The 19,756-nt window shown below is 44.4% G+C and overlaps 2 protein-coding genes across 3 annotated transcripts; both read left to right on the forward strand.

Moving 5' to 3' along the window:
- The first annotated feature begins 131 nt into the window (after nt 1-131).
- gale (UDP-galactose-4-epimerase) lies at nt 132-10,285 on the forward strand. 2 transcript variants are annotated; one of them, XM_083633558.1, is made up of 11 exons: nt 132-279; nt 1,040-1,169; nt 1,396-1,511; nt 3,065-3,178; nt 3,514-3,690; nt 4,870-4,983; nt 5,203-5,269; nt 5,439-5,524; nt 7,962-8,039; nt 9,366-9,480; nt 10,090-10,285. In XM_083633558.1, exons 2-11 carry the CDS (start codon nt 1,049-1,051, stop codon nt 10,152-10,154), a joined length of 1,053 nt encoding a protein of 350 aa, XP_083489684.1. In that variant the 5' UTR covers nt 132-279; nt 1,040-1,048; the 3' UTR covers nt 10,155-10,285. The 2 variants fall into 2 exon arrangements, with proteins under 2 accessions (XP_083489684.1, XP_083489685.1); XM_083633559.1 differs by having other exon boundaries at nt 1,399-1,511.
- Nucleotides 10,286-11,078: 793 nt separating this feature from the next.
- Nucleotides 11,079-19,473, forward strand: zbtb8a (zinc finger and BTB domain containing 8A). Its single transcript, XM_083633416.1, has 6 exons — nt 11,079-11,155; nt 12,584-12,902; nt 13,552-13,728; nt 15,279-15,672; nt 16,819-16,988; nt 19,005-19,473. Exons 1-6 carry the CDS (start codon nt 11,091-11,093, stop codon nt 19,320-19,322), a joined length of 1,443 nt encoding a protein of 480 aa, XP_083489542.1. The 5' UTR covers nt 11,079-11,090; the 3' UTR covers nt 19,323-19,473.
- Nucleotides 19,474-19,756: the final 283 nt, after the last annotated feature.

Here is a 19,756-nt window from a genome sequence, read left to right on the forward strand (position 1 = left end):
TATATGCTTCAAACGATGTGGCTGTATGAATGGCCATGCTTGCTCATGTGTGCTTTTATTTTGAAAGCAACGCTACAGAAAGTCATGCGTTTTTCGTTCACTTTACTTTCTGTTCCACGTCTTACAGGAAGTAGGGAAAATGTCCAAACGAGACAGAGGAAAACTTCATTAATTGGACAGATAGGTAACTCCACTCCCTCTTTACATTGACTTTCCATACATCTGTCGAGCTGTCTCTCTGCCAGGAACGAGAATTCACAGCTTTTAACTGGCGCTTGAGTAAGTATTTCCACAACAATCCTATATACAGGAGGATGCTCAAATTGACATTGCCTAAGAAGTTGACTTTAGACTTAGCGTTAAGAATAGTTTGCTAGTTCTTTAGCACTGCACTGAGTGGAGCTGATCAGAGCCCAGGTCTAACGTTACACAGAATATGATGCCACTTTCAAACTCACTGTCAAGTGGGCTTTTCTGTTCTTCAGTTTAACAGGATTGGGTTCCAACCATTCCCACAGTATCCTTACAGCACATTTGTGTTTTCAATGTTATTAAATCAGTTGACTACTGTGGTAACACTATCTCTCAAGACAAGTGTGTTCTTTACCACCAAGCCAAGGGCTCTTAAGAGATGAGGACTACAACATTGAAAACTGATAGTTGGTTTCATATTGACGTGTACAATAGCTAACTGAAATGCTGTATTATGGTATTATGAACAGGTTAGGTGCACCAACTGGTGACGTGGGACAGTAGGTGTGGTGGGTCAGATATCCGCCTCTAGGTGGGTCTTTCCAAACAAAAGGATAACCTGTTTTTCCAAAGTAGTTGTATGAGATGGTCTGAATCGGCCACATACAACTATAACCATTATATACCTCAAATGAGTAAAACAGTTTAAAAAAAAGTTCTGAAAAAGGCACAAACCAAGTTTACCAACATGGCAAGAATAACCACACAGGATGTACCATCTTTGAAGGAAGGTGGACTAGGTACTCTGTGTTATTGGGGTGTGATGTGTGCCACTGTTGGACAACAGGTGCTGAGGATGGCAGAGAAAGTCCTGGTCACAGGTGGAGGCGGCTACATTGGCAGCCACTGTGTGGTGGAGCTCATTGAAGCGGGCTACTATCCCGTTGTCATAGACAACTTCAGCAATGCTGTGCGAGGTACATTTCCTTACTGGAACCAGACGCTATGTACATCAAGATGCCTTATCTGTGGGAGAGTGTTTGTTTAAGGCTGTGTGACTGATATACCTGTTAACACTGTGTGTGTGTGTGTGTGTGTGTGTGTGTGTGTGTGTGTGTGTGTGTGTGTGTGTGTGTGTGTGTGTGTGTGTGTGTGCGTGCGTGACGCACACACGCACATGCACGTCACCTCTTTTGAATGGAGGAGAGGGGGATGTGCCAGAGAGCCTCCGCAGGATAGAGAAGTTCCTGGACACCAGCATTGAGTTCCATGAACTAGACCTTCTGGACCGACCCGGCTTGGAAAAACTCTTCAAAAAGGTCAGAGAGGCAATCCAGTTGTTTTATTGCATGTGAAAATAAAACTTGTAAAGGTGATTGTGAATTATTTTCAAGCCCTCACTTTAGAAGACAGTGACATAGGGGTGTGAAACTTAATTTCATGCCACATCGGTATTATGGTTGCCCTCAAAGGGCCGGTTGTAAATGTAACACGATATAAATGTATCTAGCCTACTTGTTATCATAACACATAATTGCCTCTGATTGATTATTATTGTTTTTAGTAAGAACTTAATAATTAATGACTAGCTCTGAAAGCAGAATTAGAGGAAAAATAATGGCATGCGTAGTGTTTTGAAGCCTTTGCTTTAGAAAATGCTGACATTTATGAGGATGCAGTTATCTTTTATAACCTGACGCTGCCAGATGGTTTGTTTCACGTTATAACCATTCAGGAACTCGTTCGGGAAACTGTTTAAAAGGGGCAGGCACTTTCAACAAATACCTGGCAGGTGATTGGATGAACCATCTGTCTATTACGGGCTCGCTTCTCGCTGGCGTCCCACCTAAATCCCGCACGTAGCTGCCTCATAAGACACTGATAGCGCTTTCAGACAGACACGGTTCTGGGTCTGGCTCCGGCTCCGTTCTGGAGTCTCAGAACCTTGGTGCTTTCTGGCGAACCAGACCGTGTTCACACCAGTTTAAGCGGAACCAAAGTGGGAGGACATTATTCGGTAGTCCTTCTTCAGTTTATTTTTTATTTTTTTAAGTTTATTAATTATTTGGTCTGGCGTTCGAGTGAACCCAGCCTTGGCCCTCTCTTCTGCAAGTTCGGCATATGACTTGCTCTTTCTTGTACTGCTTTCTAGCTTTTCTTGAGATTCGGTAGATGCCCAAATCACCACTAAACATTTGGTTTCCTCAGGAGACCACTGCAAATTATTTTTCTGTGTTGTCACTGCCTTCTTCTCCTTCCTGCTCGTTTTCACAGCCTAGAATGAGACACGCCCACTGATGATGTCACGGTTCCCAAGGAAAACCAACTATTTTTTGGTTCCGCTGAGAACCAACTTTTCAGGTTCCGAACCAATTATTTTTTCGGTCTGAACGCGCCGGCCAGTTCAGATTAGGGTTCTGGAACCGGAACCGGCACGGAGCCCTGCCGGTGTGAAAGCCCTATGATTGGTGCGAATCCCTGGTGGTTCAGATTCAAACGAATAGATTGGGGCATGGCAAGCTGGATTTGTCATGTGATCTAACCATCCAGCTACCTCGCAAAGTATCTTTTATGCCTTTTATGAGATATTGAGTATTGAATGTTGGGTGACTTGTTCTTCCTATAACCCAGGTCTGAAACAAATTAATACCAAGCAACAAATGTAACCAGTATTTTTTTTAGATGATAAAATGTGAATGCCTCAGTTATATAGGCTTTGGTCTGTGCCTGTTCTCAAAATGTGTCCCTGCTGACCACCATAAGAAAAAAAAAACGGGTGTCGTCGTGACACAGATTTAACTTAAAAGCATTTTGACAATACAATCCTTCTGCTCACACCTGTCACACATTCATGTGTATTTCTGTGTCACAGCATTCCTTCAGTGCTGTGATGCACTTCGCTGGTCTGAAGGCTGTCGGGGAGTCGGTGGAGCAGCCGTTACGCTACTACAGGGTCAATCTCACAGGCTCCATCAACCTGCTTGAGGTCAGTTTGCACCCCTGCATTCCAACACAGCCTGACTAAATATCAAAACACTGCACCGTTTCAAGTGATCACTCTTCACACTAACGCTCGTCTTTGTTTGCTGATTGCATGACAATCTGTGTGTGTGCGTTTTTGCATTAGCTAATTTAATACTGTGATGTAATGTGATGGGTGGAGCTTGTGGTTTCCTCCAGACTCACCGGTATGATGTCAGCGCATATGCTTACAGCTAATGTGTATGTGGCATGCTGTAAGGGGAGGTGTGTGCGCGCTTTAGACTGCTGATTGTGAGCTTGTGTGGTGTTTGTGCGTGCCTGCATCTGCATGTGTCCCAGGTGATGCAGGCTCACGGAGTGCGCCATCTGGTATTCAGCAGCTCGGCCACGGTGTACGGAGACCCGCAGCGCCTGCCCATCGACGAGCAGCACCCCGTGGGCGGCTGCACCAACCCCTACGGCAAGTCCAAGTACTTCATCGAGGAGATGGTTGTGGACCAGTGCAAGGCTAACAAGGTACTGCTCAAGGGGAACGAGAGGCGTACACTCTCGTAACGGACAAGCCCGTCTTTTATTGTCACACGAACACCACAATACATGCATGTGGCCACAACACACTCATGCTGACGGTGGCCGGTGAAAAGTGTCCTCTGCATTTAACCCATCCAGGCATGCCCTTTCCTCCGAGGGGCAGGCCAGGAGCAGTGGTCGCTTTCTCGTACAGCGCCCGGAGACCAACTTCGGATGTTGTCGTCACTGGTCGGATGACGATGACGATCTGATCTTCTGCATGTTTTTAGTGGGGGGGTTATATACGGAGGAACCCCCTGGGGGGAGCACGGGGAGAACATGCAAACTCCACACAGAGAGAAAGGCCCTTTCGACGAGATAACCCACCTGGGCAGTAGGCACTGAAGATATGGGGGGGGACACAACCACAGCGCCCACAGTGTCCCAGGCGAGAATCGAACTCAGGACCTTCTAACTGTGAGGCGACAGCGCTACCGACTGCGCCACCGTACACATGCACACACCCACACCCACACCCACCCATACACACACCCACACATGCATACCAGTCAAAAGTTTGGTTTGTTTCTTAGACAAATATAAAGGCAAAGGGCGACTACTGTAAAGAATCTAAAATATAGTTTTAATTTGTTTTACACTTTTTTTATCACTACTTTTTGTTATTTTGTTATTAGAAAAATATCTGTGTGCTAACTCTTATGCAATAGTCCCCCCCCCCCACCCCCCCAGGATGGCAGTGGCATGACCCGCCCTACTCTGCCTCTGATTGGCTTACTGATATTTGACCCTAACCTTAACCAATCATCACTCATCATATTTAAACCCAACCAATTTTTATTAGTTATTTTTGTTCTTTTCCTTTTTGTTTTTATATTTCAGTATTTTGTCATGTAATGTGTATTGTTGTCTTGGACCCCAAGAAGACTAGCTGTCATCTAGGCATCAGCTACTGTAATGGGGATCCTTTTAATAAACAAATAAACATTCATTACTCCTCATGACTAAACCTAACAAATCATCACTCATCATACCCAACCAATCATCACTACTCATTACTAAACCCAATCCAACCCATCCTTTGCCATCCTAGATTCCACTGCCATCCTAGGAAAATAAATTGCATACAGTAGCTACAAGGTGTCTCATTATGGCCTGTGTGTGCAGGAGTGGAATGCGGTGCTGTTGCGTTATTTCAACCCAATCGGGGCTCATTCCTCTGGCCAGATAGGAGAGGACCCTCAGGGCATCCCCAACAACTTGCTGCCGTATGTCGCTCAGGTATGTGCCTCAGGGCATCCCCAACAACTTGCTGCCGTATGTTGCTCAGGTATATGCCTCTAAAATACACATCTTCATCATGATTGATTGGCCAGAAGAACGCATCCCATTATGATTCCATGTTCTGCTTGGTGTCGTCTGATATGTAGATTCTGTGGAGGATTTGACAGGTTTGATTTGATTGCTTCATTGTACTGCTTAATTTTCTCTTCTTCCTAGGTTGCCATTGGGAGAAGAAAGCACCTCAGCGTGTTTGGGAACGATTACAACACGCTTGATGGGACCGGTAATGGAGGAGCCCTGTTATCTGCAGTGCATGGCATCTGTTCACAAATTGGATTTAATTGTGGTTTAAATTCTTCTTCTTTTTTGGCAGACGATTGTGAACTAAAATATCATACGACTTTTTTTAATGCTCCCATTCGTGTAAAACATTTGTTTCTCTCTTTTGGTAGGTGTGAGAGATTATATCCATGTTGTCGATCTGGCAAAGGGACACATAGCAGCTCTCAAGAAGCTGAAGGACAACTGTGGCTGCAAGGTACATAAAAAAAAGAAACTTGAACCACCTACCAAGGCTACCACCACTATTTTTCTTCTCTTACAAACCAATTTCTGATTTGTTGTATATAGGGATGTAACAATACGAAACTTCACAGTACGGTATGGTATCTACCAAAATATCGTGGTATATGGTATTTCACGGTATTAACCCCCCCCTTTTTTATGACACAAGGGTCAATTCTGAACTTATGTGTAGTGGCGTGCGGCGCCATGGATATTGCGCAACATATCGCGGGCACGGTATTACAGGGAAAGTTTATGGTATGATAACCGTGGTTACAGGGAAAGTTTATGGTATGATAACCGTGGTTACAGGGAAAGTTTATGGTATGATAACCGTGTTTACAGGGAAAGTTTATGGTATGATAACCGTGTTTACAGCAGGGAAAGTTTATGGTATGACAACCGTGTTTACAGCAGGGAAAGTTTATGGTATGATAACCGTGGTTACAGCAGGGAAAGTTTATGGTATGATAACCGTGTTTACAGCAGGGAAAGTTTATGGTATGATAACCATGGTTACAGGGAAAGTTTATGGTATGATAACCGTGGTTACAGGGAAAGTTTATGGTATGATAACCTTGTTTACAGGGAAAGTTTATGGTATGATAACCGTGGTTACAGGGAAAGTTTATGGTATGATAACCGTGGTTACAGGGAAAGTTTATGGTATGATAACCGTGTTTACAGGGAAAGTTTACGGTATGATAACCGTGTTTACAGGGAAAGTTTATGGTATGATAACCGTCGTTACAGGGAAAGTTTATGGTATGATAACCGTGGTTACAGGGAAAGTTTATGGTATGATAACCGTGGTTACAGGGAAAGTTTATGGTATGATAACCGTGTTTACAGGGAAAGTTTATGGTATGATAACCTTGTTTACAGGGAAAGTTTATGGTATGATAACCGTGGTTACAGGGAAAGTTTATGGTATGATAACCGTGGTTACAGGGAAAGTTTACGGTATGATAACCGTGTTTACAGGGAAAGTTTACGGTATGATAACCGTGTTTACAGGGAAAGTTTACGGTATGATAACCGTGGTTACAGGGAAAGTTTATGGTATGATAACCGTGGTTACAGGGAAAGTTTACGGTATGATAACCGTGGTTACAGGGAAAGTTTACGGTATGATAACCGTGTTTACAGGGAAAGTTTACGGTATGATAACCGTGGTTACAGGGAAAGTTTATGGTATGATAACCGTGGTTACAGGGAAAGCTTACGGTATGATAACCGTGTTTACAGGGAAAGTTTACGGTATGATAACCGTGTTTACAGGGAAAGTTTATGTAAGGGATAATGTATATTGAGGCGGTGATTACGGGGGAAATAATGACCGACAGGTGGATTGAGCCCGACGCGCAGCGGAGGGCTTAATCGTTCACCTGAAGGTCATTATTTCCCAGTAATCACCGCCTCAATATACATTATCCCGCTTAGAACACGGCCTACAACTAAATCATTCAATAATCTGACAAAAATAATTATTCAAATAGATTTTTTAATAGCGTTTTCAACGACAAAGCGGTTTCATTCGTAATTGGCACACAAGACACCACAGCTGCAACTGGTTGGCCTAATTAGTAGTGTCTTGCTGACAAAAGGCTCTTATCAACTGATTAATCCAGGTGTGGCAGAGCAGCGGTCGGTTGTCGAGAAATAATGACCGGTGAATATTGTTGATTGACCAATCAGAATCGAGTATTCAAGAGAGCCGTGTTCTAAGGTATGATAACCGTGTTCACAGGGAAAGTTTACGGTATGATAACCGTGTTTACAGGGAAAGTTTATGGTATGATAACCGTGGTTACAGGGAAAGTTTATGGTATGAAAACCGTGGTTACAGGGAAAGTTTATGGTATGAAAACCGTGTTTACAGGGAAAGTTTATGGTATGATAACCGTGTTTACAGGGAAAGTTTACGGTATGATGACCGTGGTTACAGGGAAAGTTTATGGTATGATAACCGTGTTTACAGGGAAAGTTTACGGTATGATAACCGTGTTTACAGGGAAAGTTTATGGTATGATAACCGTGGTTACAGGGAAAGTTTATGGTATGAAAACCGTGTTTACAGGGAAAGTTTATGGTATGATAACCGTGTTTACAGGGAAAGTTTATGGTATGATAACCGTGTTTACAGGGAAAGTTTACGGTATGATGACCGTGGTTACAGGGAAAGTTTATGGTATAACCGTGTTTACAGGGAAAGTTTACGGTATGATAACCGTGTTTACAGGGAAAGTTTACGGTATGATAACCGTGGTTGCTTGATAATGTAATCTACCTTAAAACTGTGTATTGTTAGATCCATAATATGCCGCATGCATGCATTGCATACTTGACGTGTGTGTGTGTGTGTGTGTGTGTGTGTGTGTGTGTGTGTGTGTGTGTGCGCGTGTGTGTAGGTGTACAACCTGGGAACAGGGACAGGCTATTCTGTGCTCCAGATGGTGAAAGCTATGGAGAAGGCCTCAGGGAGAGAGGTGAGTGACTTACTGAGAGAACAGGGACTTGTGTAGGTCAAAATGGTTGTTTGGGGTTAAAGGAAAAACACTAAAACACTTTAAACATTGCATTCCTGGAACCATTTTGTTGTTGGTGTATTTTTCTGATTCACACAGATAATTGGCCACACATAGACATTATTTACAGTGCAGCTAGAATGGAGTGTGATAGCAGAAATGATTACAGCTATTTAAAATGTAAACGGTAAATGTCAGGTTTTGGTGTCAGTCCCTCAAAATCAAAACGAAACGCTTCCTTCTAGACTCAGCATTTTGTACCATTTTCTACAATCATACAGTATCCTCTTACTCTCACTCTGGTATCGCGGGGGAAAAATGCTCTGTTATCTCTACAACTATCCACCAATAAAGCAGGGCTGCTTTATTGCACAATCCAAATCTTTGTCAAAACTTGCCATTTTCAGTGTGTAGGTTGCTAGCTAGCCTTGTTGTTTCACAGCGGACACGCAGGGAGGTGGTCGGCACCAATGGCAGAGCTTAGACCTGCAGCCTGCTTCCAGTGAGTCAGACTAGGATCCCCCCCCCCATATTTTATTTTATAATTTTCAGAAAACCAACAAACAAAAACCAACAAAATCAAAGAAATGGGGGAAAAAACATACATTATACACACACAAAAACATACATGTATATCGACACTCCAATATCAATGTGGTTCCACCAGCCGCACAAGGTGCCCTACGTGCCTGCAAAAGACGCTATGTATGGGATCTCACAGAAGGGGGTCCATGAGAGACCAGCCGAGCGAGTCACCCATCACTCCTAACCTCGTCAAGGTATAGGCCAGAAACGGGTCCCAAATAGATTGAAATCTCTTAAGTGAGTTGGTCCTCAGGTACCTGAGTCTCTCCATCTGTATAACAGAGGTCAGGTCCGCCAACCACCACTGAAAAGAGGGTGGAGAGGGGGACTTCCATTCCTGCAGAATGAGTTTCTTGGCGACAATTGTCCCGTGTTTCAGAGATTGTTGCACAGCTGTAGGGAAGTCCAGAGAGGACTAGACTAGGATTTCTTTAACCCAAAGTCCAAGTACAGAAGGACTGACTTAGACAGAGTTGAAGCTTATAATCTCTTGGTTTAGGCGTGTGTTCCTGCATTCCTGCGCTATTTTCTCTACAAATAAAATTATTTGGGTGCTGTAACCAGGCTACATAGCCAATTTTGTTATCCTGTGAGTTGGAGAGGTGAACCATAGCCTCAGCTGCATTGTGCTATGAAGGCGGCCTATCAAGGCTCCCTCTCCTTCTTTCGGCTAAACTACGTCTCATTTTTTGTTCTCCCTAGATCTCGTACCAGATCGCCCCTCGGAGGGAGGGTGATGTCGCGTCCTGCTACGCTGACCCTCGCCTGGCTGAGAAGGAGCTGGGCTGGAATGCCGACTTCAACCTGGAGAGAATGTGTAAGGACAGCTAAGAGTCTATCAGTCGCTACCGCTCAGCATCTGCACCTGTTGCCCACACTTATAACACCTGATTTGATTTTATTGTTTTAATATCAGTAAAAATGAACGCTCCCTTGAAGCGATCCTCCTCCAGGATTCAGGATTCAGGATTCAATACTTTATTGCCATGTCAACAGAGTTGATTGGAATTTGTTTCAGTGCAGCTCTAAAGAACAGACATAAAAACAGACATAACAAATCACAGATTCAGACACAAAAGAGAATAAAAAAGTGGAAAAAAACTACATAAAATATGAGAGAGGCTGAAATAGATAAATAAAGTGCACAGTTTTACAAGCAGCATTTGTTCATAAAAGCAGTATCCAAAACAAGACTAAACATATTTTTCTATAGCTTGATGAGGTAGAGGTAAAATATTCTGTAACCCTTTATTTTACAGTTCGTAACCAATGTAATTACTGTGTAATTACAGTAATTACATTGGTGTTCATGTCTAATTACAAATAGTCCATAGTTACATGGTACCTGACCTGTAAAATGGAGTGAGACTATTCAACTGTAGTTCAGTACATGGTACTTTTGTATCTCATGTCATTTTCTCTGTAGGTGAGGACCTGTGGCGCTGGCAGTCCAAGAACCCCACTGGATTTTCCAACGGCCCAGCCTCGTGATGGACCTCCAGCCTCTTCTAGTTTACATCCTCCTCCAAGTCATCGGGCCAAAGCAATCATGAAGTTCCTCATCTTTCTATCTCATATTCATGTTTCAACATATTTAATTATTAATTTGATTCTATACTGACTGTGATCTCTTTTTCAAATTATCGCTCATGTTAGATGCAACATGTAAAATGTCTCGTCTCTCTGTTTTCTCTGTCTTGTCATTTCAGTGTTGACAATGGGTATTTTCTCTAATTATGTATTTCTCCGTGAGCCATAACAATGAGGGAATAAATTAATTTTCTTACTGAAGAAATTGTATGTCATATCACTACAGCATTATGAAACTGTTTTGGCTCATGAAAATGATTATGAAATAAGTGTTGAAGTGAGACGAACAAAATGTTGGATAAAAGTTGAGGTGATAGCAAAATGTCCATTATGAGATATGTCTTGTGATTTTATGTTTTTGAGGGAAAACATCAAATACCACATTTGGTATATCACAGCAAAACAAATAGGCTATGTTCCGATAGCAATATTGATATGATAAAAGACCCTGTAGGGATATTGGAGTGATCCCATAGTAGATTACAAAAAATACTATAGCCTAAATAAAGTATTATAAGGTCAGTAGGCTAGGCCATTGGGGACCACAGACAACATCAATTCCTACATAAATATTGGAGGAACATTACAGTGATTTATTTTTTAAGGGCGAGGGATTTGGAGTTGAAGCTTGCTCTCCTGTTAGGGCTATTTTAATATAAAGAGGGCACTGGGGCTTTAAATGGCTCCTTGGCCCTCGGGCGCCCAGTTAAACACCCACGTCAGCATAGAGCTCTGTCGCTCTAAACGGGTTTCGGTCTTTAGGGCTGAGCAGGAAGTGCCTGTCTGGACCCTGGACGAGAGAGAAAAAGGGAAGAAAAGGGCAAAAGCAATAAAACCATGGATATGGTGGCAGACTTGGGGGCGAGTCGACTATACCGGGCGCCGGGTGAATCAGGTCACCAGTGAGTATGGAGGGATTTGTCACGGGTATCACGGCTTAGGGCGTAAACGGGTCCTGCAGACACCGCGTGCCTGGGAGAGAGTCGCCTGATCCGGGTAGCAAGGCAAATCCTCCCCGCTGCTCATTGCTCCGGAGAGGGAGGAGGAGGGGCGGACTTTAGGATGGAAACGGGTGTTAGCGCGTCTTATCCTCGCATTGATGTATCTGGGTCGTGTTTATTAGTCATTATGCAGTGTTGTCATTTGCTGTAGGGTTGTCTCTCCGCCGGCTTTCCATTGTGTGGGAGCTGGAGCCTGAAGTGGGCGTCTCTCCAGGAGGACACACTGGGCTGCGCTCACTGGCGCGCCGCTGCCCGCTTTTCTGCAGCTCTCTTGCGGACCCACGGATGTCTGAATGACGGAGAATCGCTCGGTTAACGGGATATTTGATTGGGCACTACCGGCTCTTGCGGGCGGGCGTTGCACCGTGGGCTATCGGGCGCTGCAGAGCATCGCCTCATTAAAATGAATGCGTATAATTAACCATAGCCTACATGAATGATGTTAGGTAAATAGCCTACCACATAAGAGGAAATGTAACTAAGTAGCCTAAATACTAATTCTGCAAAGCATACACATATTTCTTTCTCTCCTCAGGACCATCGACTTATAAGGACGCACGTGTCAGACTACAGTGTAGCCTATTTTGCCTTTGACAATCTGTCAGGCAGCTGTCTCATATCAGAGATTTGGTGAGTGCTTTCCTCCGGGACGACGACAGTACGGGCTTTTGTCACCCGATGCTCCCTGACTGAAGTCGGGTGTAGCCCATTAGAAAAACCGTTGATGGAAGGCTCGTCCGGCCAATCACAGCGCAGGATGAAGTCCTGTGGGTAGGCTCTCTGCGGAGCTGGCGCTGTTCCAGTCCACAGACAAAGACAGTGGATTGACAACGCCGATAAATGGGGTGACAGTGACACCCGTCAATGGGTGACACACTGCTTTAGTTGAAACTGTACTATTGTTTAGCGTAATTATACTAAGGAGAAGAGCTGAGATAGCCTACAGGTCTGCATGTCCAGTGACTCACTCAGACCACATGAGACTGTATACTAAAGGTGTGTGTGTGCCTCCTACTGTGGTCAATTATATGGGTAACACTTTACAATAATGCTACATTTAACTAATAGTTAATGCTTAATAAGCATAAACACCATAGACAGACTCTCTATCATGGCATATAGAAACTGTTAATACGCATTAACTAACCTGCATGCTTAACATGAACAGCCTTGACCCTAAACCTTGCTCAGTGACTTCATGCCTCAACCCAACCAACCACAATACCTTAGTTAACATGAACACCATTAGCAAAATACACATTAGTTAGGCTAGCTGTTCATTAAGGGCTAGTTAATTAACTAATTCGTTGGTTAATCAACGAATTACAGGCAGCCTCAGAGGTGGTTCAACACGGCAGACATCACGGCGGCCCACCAGAGCAGCCTGCTGAAGCAGCTGAACCAGCAGCGGCGCCAGGAGCTGTTCTGCGACTGCAGTGTGCTGGTGGAGGGCCAGCTGTTCCGCGCCCACAGGAATGTGCTGTTCGCCAGCAGCGGCTACTTCCGCATGCTGCTGTCCCAGGGCGCCGAGGGCCTGTCCACCTCGGCCAACGCCACCTTCGATGTCTTCAGCCCCGAGACCTTCACCGTCATCCTGGACTTCATCTACTCAGGCCAGCTCGACCTCTCCGGCCTCAACGTGATCGAGGTCAAGTCAAGTTTATTTGTCTAGCCCTAATTCACAAGCATGTCTCATCAGAGGGCTTCACAGAGAATATGTCACGCTAGGTCTAGCTAAGCCAGGGGTGGGCAATTATTTTTCTTGGGGGACCACATGAGCAACCCAGATTGTCGCCGGGGGCCAAGAAAATGCCATGACATCATATTTTATCACTAGATTAAAGTATAGAAAATATACTGTGCACTTTTCTTCAGCATTTATTATATTGCAAATCACTCCAAACAGCCAATTTAGGTCATATCATTCTATGTTTTAGCCTCATAAGTAAAATGGTGTGGTTTGTCTTAGAACTACCGGGCTAGACAGAACCATCATGAGGGCTGGTTCTGGCCCCCGGGCCGCATAATGCCCAGGTCTGAGCTAAGCAGTATCAATATAATAAACAGGATTGAGGAAGGGGGGAGGAGAGAAAGAGAAACGGGGAGAGAACAGAAGGGAGGGAGAGGAGAGAGAGAGCAGAACAAACAGGGTATACTGGGGCTGGGGCCACAGTTTAAATCAATATCACGATAACCATAAGGGCCATTGTCAATACCAATGTACAGTACTGGATATCACAATATGGTTCATGTAAGCAGTCACATTTAGTAATCAAAATTATCATATTATCATATAGGTGATGTCGGCGGCCAGTTACCTCCAAATGAACAACGTCATCAACTACTGCAAGAACTTCATCAAGTCCTCTTTGGACATCAGCGTGAAGGACGATGATGCAGCCAGCTGTCTCAATCTGCCTGAGCCCTGTAGCTTCCCACATAGGCTTGAAGAAGAGGCGTCAGAGGAGCTGCAGGTAGACCTGGGCAATATAGCGATATTATTTTGAGATTGTGATATGAGACTAGATATCGTCTTACATTTTGGATATCGTAATATCGTGATATAAGTGGCATAAGTGTTGTCTTTTCCTGGTTTTAAAGGCTGGATTACAGTAAAGTGATGTCATTTTCTGAACTTACCAGACTAGTTCTAGCTGTTATTAGTGGCCGGGCCAGCAAAGCGTCAGGGCCACTTATTGTATTTGCCTGTATTATTATTATTCTTCTCCCAGGAAGTTGGACTTCCCATGCATGAAAATAAACCAAACTTTGCACAAAGGTCCAGTCCCATGCCAAACTTCTTTGACGCAAATTTGTGGCGCCAATAGTCCTAATGGTGGCGCTACAGCGACTGTCTAAATTTTAAAACTTTGAAAATTCATAGAAAATCAGGCATATGTGCTACGGCTTTGCAACTTTCACCGAAATGTGGGCCCAAATGAGGAGAAACTTTTGTACACTGCAACATATGGCCAATTATGAAGTCTAAAGACCGTAAAACTGCAAAAACTGTAAAACTAATTAAACCCTACTCCTCCCACATTTTTTCTTCAAACGACACCAAACTTCAGCATCTGCATCATTAGACTGTCCTACACAAAAGTATCAAACAGATTTTCGATCGATCAAAAATTGAGCCCACAGTGCATCAAAATGTTGAATTCTGCCCCCATGTATAGCCTAAAGAGCATCTTAATTGCCCTAATTAACTAATGATGTGATGTCACTCGAGCAATGATGTCATCAGTGATGATTTCATCAATGATCTCATCCTTCCTGGCTGAGCAGACTGGGTAGGTGATGTCATTGTTGCTATGATGTCATCGGTGATGTCATACTTGCTACTGTGATGTCATCGGTGCATGGCATACATGCCAAAGTATAAATAAGCAATGTTTCAGTATCTCTCTCTCTGCCCACTAGCTCCACTGTCCCTACTCTCTCTCTCTGCTTCTCTGTTCAACTGCCACGTACTTAACCTGCTGCAGCCTTACTTCTGCCCCAGCCCTGTCACTAATGGCAGTGTTCTAAGCAGACTGGATTCAGGATTGCATGCAGCAGATTGGACTATAGCTAAAAGACTTGAGACTTGACTTGGACTCTAGCTCAAAGACTTGAGACTTGACTTGGACTTGCAAAAAATGATGTGAGCATCTCAGTCAGTGCCCGGCCACGACCCATTGCTGCACAGCAGCTATAATATTACTATTTGCTTTTACCCACTTAGTCATTATATCCACTTACTGATGATTATTTATCAAAAACTCATTGTGTAAATATTTTGTGAAAGCACCAATAGTCATCCCTACAATATTGCCGCAATATCGATATTGAGGTATTTGGTCAAAAATATTGTCCATATATGGTGATTTTGTCCATATCATGCAGTCCTAGTACTGTTGTGTTCAGTAACTTGCATAATAATCTTAAAAACCCACATGGAAAGGAATTGTGATAAGATCATGGATTGTGATCCTGCCTGGATTTTTCTTTGTCATGATATTGCCATATCGCCCACCCCTAGCTGCAGGGTCCACGCTCTGTCGGCCCCCGCTCCGTGAGCCCCCCGCCGGCCCTCTGGACACACGACAGCTCCAGGTCCCAGTCCAGCTTCATGGTCCCAGACCAGGAAGATCCGGCCCTGGCCCTCAAGACCGACCCGAGCAGCCCGGCTGTGGAGCCCAACACAGAGGTGGAGGAGCTGCAGGACCCTGAGGACCCTCTGTTCACCCTGCCGGGGCCCGAGCGGCGGCGAGGAAAGGGCGCGGCCAAGAGGAGAACGCCCTACGGCACTCGCTCCTCCACCCAGCATGAAGCTGCGGAGGTGCAGGAGGCGCGGTCACAGAAGGCCGACAAGGCAGAGGAGCTGTACGCCACTCTACCAACAATTGTGGGCGTTATCGGACACTTTAATAAAGGTGAGTGGGCATGTGTGTGAGAAGATTAAGAGTCTGTATTTCTTGTATCTATTCACCTTATGATTTGCCCATATCAGGACGTCATTTTGTAATTGTTATTCCGTTTTAGACCTGGAAGTAGATTACTCCCACCTTTATCATTTTTAGACTTGTCAAAAAGCCAAAAAAAAACCCACTGTTATAAAGTTTTAATATTTTTTCGGATGAGAATGGAACATTCCAAATATGTGACCAGTTTATCAGAATAACGCCTATTTGGAAATTTTTAATGAGCAGTGAGGAGCACTGGCTGTGACCGGTCGTACTAGTATCTGTCAACCCTACTGTACTGGCAGTGAGACCACTGTCGACATGCTTTTGTAACTAACGTTATGCCGACCGGGTAGGCTATAGCCATCGGCTCCTTGCAGCAGTAATGCTATGAGCATGTAACTGAAGTTGGCCACACTCCCCGCAGTGTAGCTGCTGAATGTTGCCAAACTTCATTCATAGTTTACAGTTTATCAATGTCTACAATGCAACCGGCCGGCTGGCACGCTGAACCGGAAGAACAACTACAATTTGCGTCTGACATGGAAGAGAAAAAGTGGGCAGGACAACAAGGTGAATAGAAAGAGATGAGAAGGGGCGTTGGCGTAGTGTAGAGGTAAAAGCACTTGCCTACTACCACTGCGGAGACACGGGTTCATTTCCTGGTACTTCCGGCTTGGTCAGACATTCCTACAGACACAATTGGCCGTGTCTGCGGGTGGGAAGCCGGTGAGGTATGTGTCCTGTTCGCTGCACTAGGGCCTCCTCTGGTCGGTCGAGGCGCCTGTTCGAGGGGGAGGGAAACTGGGGGGAATAGTGTGATCCTCCCACGCGCTACATCCTGCCAGTGAAACTCCTCACTGTCAGGTGAAAAGAAGCGGCTGACGACTGCCCATGTATCGGAGCAAGCATGTGCTCGTCTACATCTCTCCCCAGATCGGCAGAGGGGGTGGAGCAACGACTGGGACAGCAGGGGAATTGGCCAAGAAGTGCAATTGGTGAGAAAATGGGGGGAAAACAAACATTTAAAAAAAGGAAAGAGATGAGAAGATTATCAACTGACTAGTGTTATCCAGGGAGTGAAGCTCTGAACTGCTTCTGTTCCTCTCTCTACAGATTTCAACCCCAGCATGCGCTTCAAGTGTCCCTTCTGTACGCACACAGTGAAGAGGAAGGCAGACCTGAAGCGGCACCTGCGCTGTCACACGGGGGAGAGGCCGTACCCCTGTCAGGCCTGCAACAAGCGCTTCACTCGCCTGGAGCATCTGCGCAGCCATTTTGAGACGGTAGGGTCATCTGCAACCAGGGGGTGTCTATTAGACCAGAGGTTCTCAAATGTTTTTCAGCCAAGGACCCCTTACAAGATAGAAAATATACCGGGGACCCCCTCATTCTGATTTGTGATTTTGGGCTAAGCTTAATTGTTTCCACAGTAACGTGCTTGACTTTTAATTTGATAGGTTTGTTATTAGAATGTAATCCATGAACCAATTTAGATTTAAAGCATAAACTATTTTCGTTGAACTATGAAGATTTTGCAAAAAAATATATATATATTTTTTTTTATTACATTACATTTACATTACATCATTTAGCAGACACTTTTGTTTTATCCAAAGCGACTTACAATATCACAATTTGTCAACAGTACAGAAAACCACTATGCAACACAATCAATGACAGCCAAGATATTTTGATAGACTAGCACCATGTAGGAAGTAGTTTGAGAAGGAATAAGTAACATGTAGCATTTTATTAAAAAAAAAAAAAAAAAAAAATTTTTTTTTTTTTTTTTACTTGAAAACTTTTCGCGGACCCCCTGGCAAAGTGCCACGGACCCCTGGGGGTCCCCCATTTGAGAACCACTGTATTAGACCATGTTTCAATGGGGCAGAAGTGCTGACTAAAACTCTTGAATGAGATGAAAGGAGAACCTCACCGAAAAACAAGGCTGATTTATTTTTCACATGATCTCGCTCATATCTGAAAACTTTAAACCGTTTTGCAGACATTCATTTAGTCTGACAGTTATTGAGTTAAGTTGTGGACCAGTGCAGAAATGACATCACTGGTCCACAATTGAACCTTTATTGAAGTAGGCAGGTCAAGTACCGTAAATTCCGGACTATAAGGCGCACCGGTGTATAAGCCGCACCTGCAAAGTTGACTATTTTTTTCTTATATAAGCCGCACCGGACTATAAGCCGCGGGTGTTTTAATGGTATTTTTTTTTTTTTTTTTGTGTTTTAATGTTTAATTACCATATGTAATGCTCCCATTTATTAACATTTCAACAAAACAACATAACACAACACCACCTGTGTTGTTATTTACAGTGCACACAGTGTCATACAGTGTCATACAGTGTCATACAGTGTGGTGAAAAGAGGGCAAGAGAGGAAATTAAAACAGAAGTGGATTTATAGTTAGAAAGAGTGCTAAAAAAGAGAGATTTTTTTTTTTTTTTTTTTTTTTTGTTGGAAAAAATCCATAGATAAGCCGCACCGTTATATAAGCCGCAGGGGCCAAAAAAGGCCAAAAAACGGCCCGACCCAGCCCGGATGAGTTATGAAATGAATTGGCCCGAGCCCGCTGCGAGGCCTGAAGCCAATATTACCATATAATGACACATCTCTCCCTCTCTCTCTGTTCCTCAGCTGCTGCGGCGCGGCCGTCCTGCTCCTGCAGCCTCTCTCTCTATTTGACTCTCTCTCTCTCTGTTCGGGAGCTGTCCGCTGTACACGGACAGACACGGCACACACGGCTTGTTTCTCTCTCTCTCTCTCTCTCTCTCTCTCTGTTCGGGAGCTGTCCGCTGTACACGGACGGACACGGCACACACGGCTTGTTTTGTTGTTTTTTACACACTGACACAGCACGCTGTCTGTCGCTGACTGAGCGGAAAGCTACATGTCATGACATGAGTATGAATGGCAGACTAACGTCACGTGAGGGTCTGTGTGTGACTGTGTGGCTGGGGGAGTGTCTGTGCACTCCTCCTCTTTGTCTGACTGTGCTCTGCTGTGTAAAATTAAGCGAGTAATACAACGTTATTCAATTTAATTATTGAAACACGCCCCACCCCGGCCCGGCCCGGACCTATTAATTAAAAAAAAAAAAAAAAAAAAGCCCGGCCCGGCCCGTATTGGCCAGGCCCGAGGGGCCCGCGAGGGTACACTCAGGTTTGCAGCTCTCTAATGCACACACAGAAACACCAGCAATAGCACCACACCCCAGCCCTAAACATATTTTCTCCATTCTTAGAAGTTTGTGTCTGACTTGTCCCCGCTCCTGCTCCACAGATCCATCAAGCCAGGAAGCTGGTATGCAGGAAGTGCAAGTGTCCCGTGACGGAGGAGACGGGACATGTGGTGTCTGAGGGCTCACGGCGCTACCGCATGTGCACCGTGTGCATCCAGGAGGTGGGCTGTGATAACATGCCCATGGACAGTCTGGAGGACACCGGTGACGAGCCGGCGCTGCTGCTGGGGGTGGACGGGGAGGAGGAGGGGGACACTCAGAGGTCCTGGATGGTGCCTGATGATGACGACCTGGCCGAAGACACAGGGGCCGACCTCATCATCCACCAAGTGGATGACAGTGATGAAGAACTGCAGTGATATGGGACCAAAGTGTGTGTGTGTGTGTGTGTGTGTTTGTGTGTGTGTGTGTGTGTGTGTGTGTGTGTGTGTGTGTGTGTGTGTGTGTGTGTGCACGCATGCACAGGCGTGCACACATGGTGATTGTGTGTGTTAAAGCCATGCAAGTAAATTTATGCATAAAATGTATGATCCAGTTATGTAAATAGATACATTTATGATATATTAATTATCCATTAGTTAAATGCAACTGGTTGATCATTATTTTCAAAGAAAATTATTGACCTTTGTTACAAAATGGAATTTTTTGTTGTTGTTAATCTTCATAAAGATTTGCAGTATCCAAAGCATACTTCATGCATGCATGTTCAATGTTTTCTTTTCTTTGGATATGATTATAATATAGCTGTTATGATGTTATAGGTTCTTACACATGCATGCAAAAACATTTTTGC

The sequence above is a fragment of the Poromitra crassiceps genome (assembly GCF_964638095.1).
Source record: "Poromitra crassiceps genome assembly, chromosome: 3".
In the NCBI taxonomy this organism is placed as follows: Eukaryota; Metazoa; Chordata; class Actinopteri; order Beryciformes; family Melamphaidae; genus Poromitra; species Poromitra crassiceps.

What these genes read in the sequence shown, in the direction of transcription:
- gale (XM_083633558.1), top strand. Translation starts at nt 1,049, where the DNA reads ATGGCAGAGAAAGTCCTGGTCACAGGTGGAGGCGGCTACATTGGCAGC. An exon ending in ACCAGTGCAAGGCTAACAAG is followed by an intron (nt 3,691 to 4,869) that starts GTACTGCTCAAG and finishes CTGTGTGTGCAG; the next exon opens with GAGTGGAATGCGGTGCTGTT. An exon ending in CAACACGCTTGATGGGACCG is followed by an intron (nt 5,270 to 5,438) that starts GTAATGGAGGAG and finishes CTCTTTTGGTAG; the next exon opens with GTGTGAGAGATTATATCCAT.
- zbtb8a (XM_083633416.1), top strand. Translation starts at nt 11,091, where the DNA reads ATGGATATGGTGGCAGACTTGGGGGCGAGTCGACTATACCGGGCGCCG. An exon ending in AGGCGTCAGAGGAGCTGCAG is followed by an intron (nt 13,729 to 15,278) that starts GTAGACCTGGGC and finishes GCCCACCCCTAG; the next exon opens with CTGCAGGGTCCACGCTCTGT. An exon ending in TGCGCAGCCATTTTGAGACG is followed by an intron (nt 16,989 to 19,004) that starts GTAGGGTCATCT and finishes CCTGCTCCACAG; the next exon opens with ATCCATCAAGCCAGGAAGCT.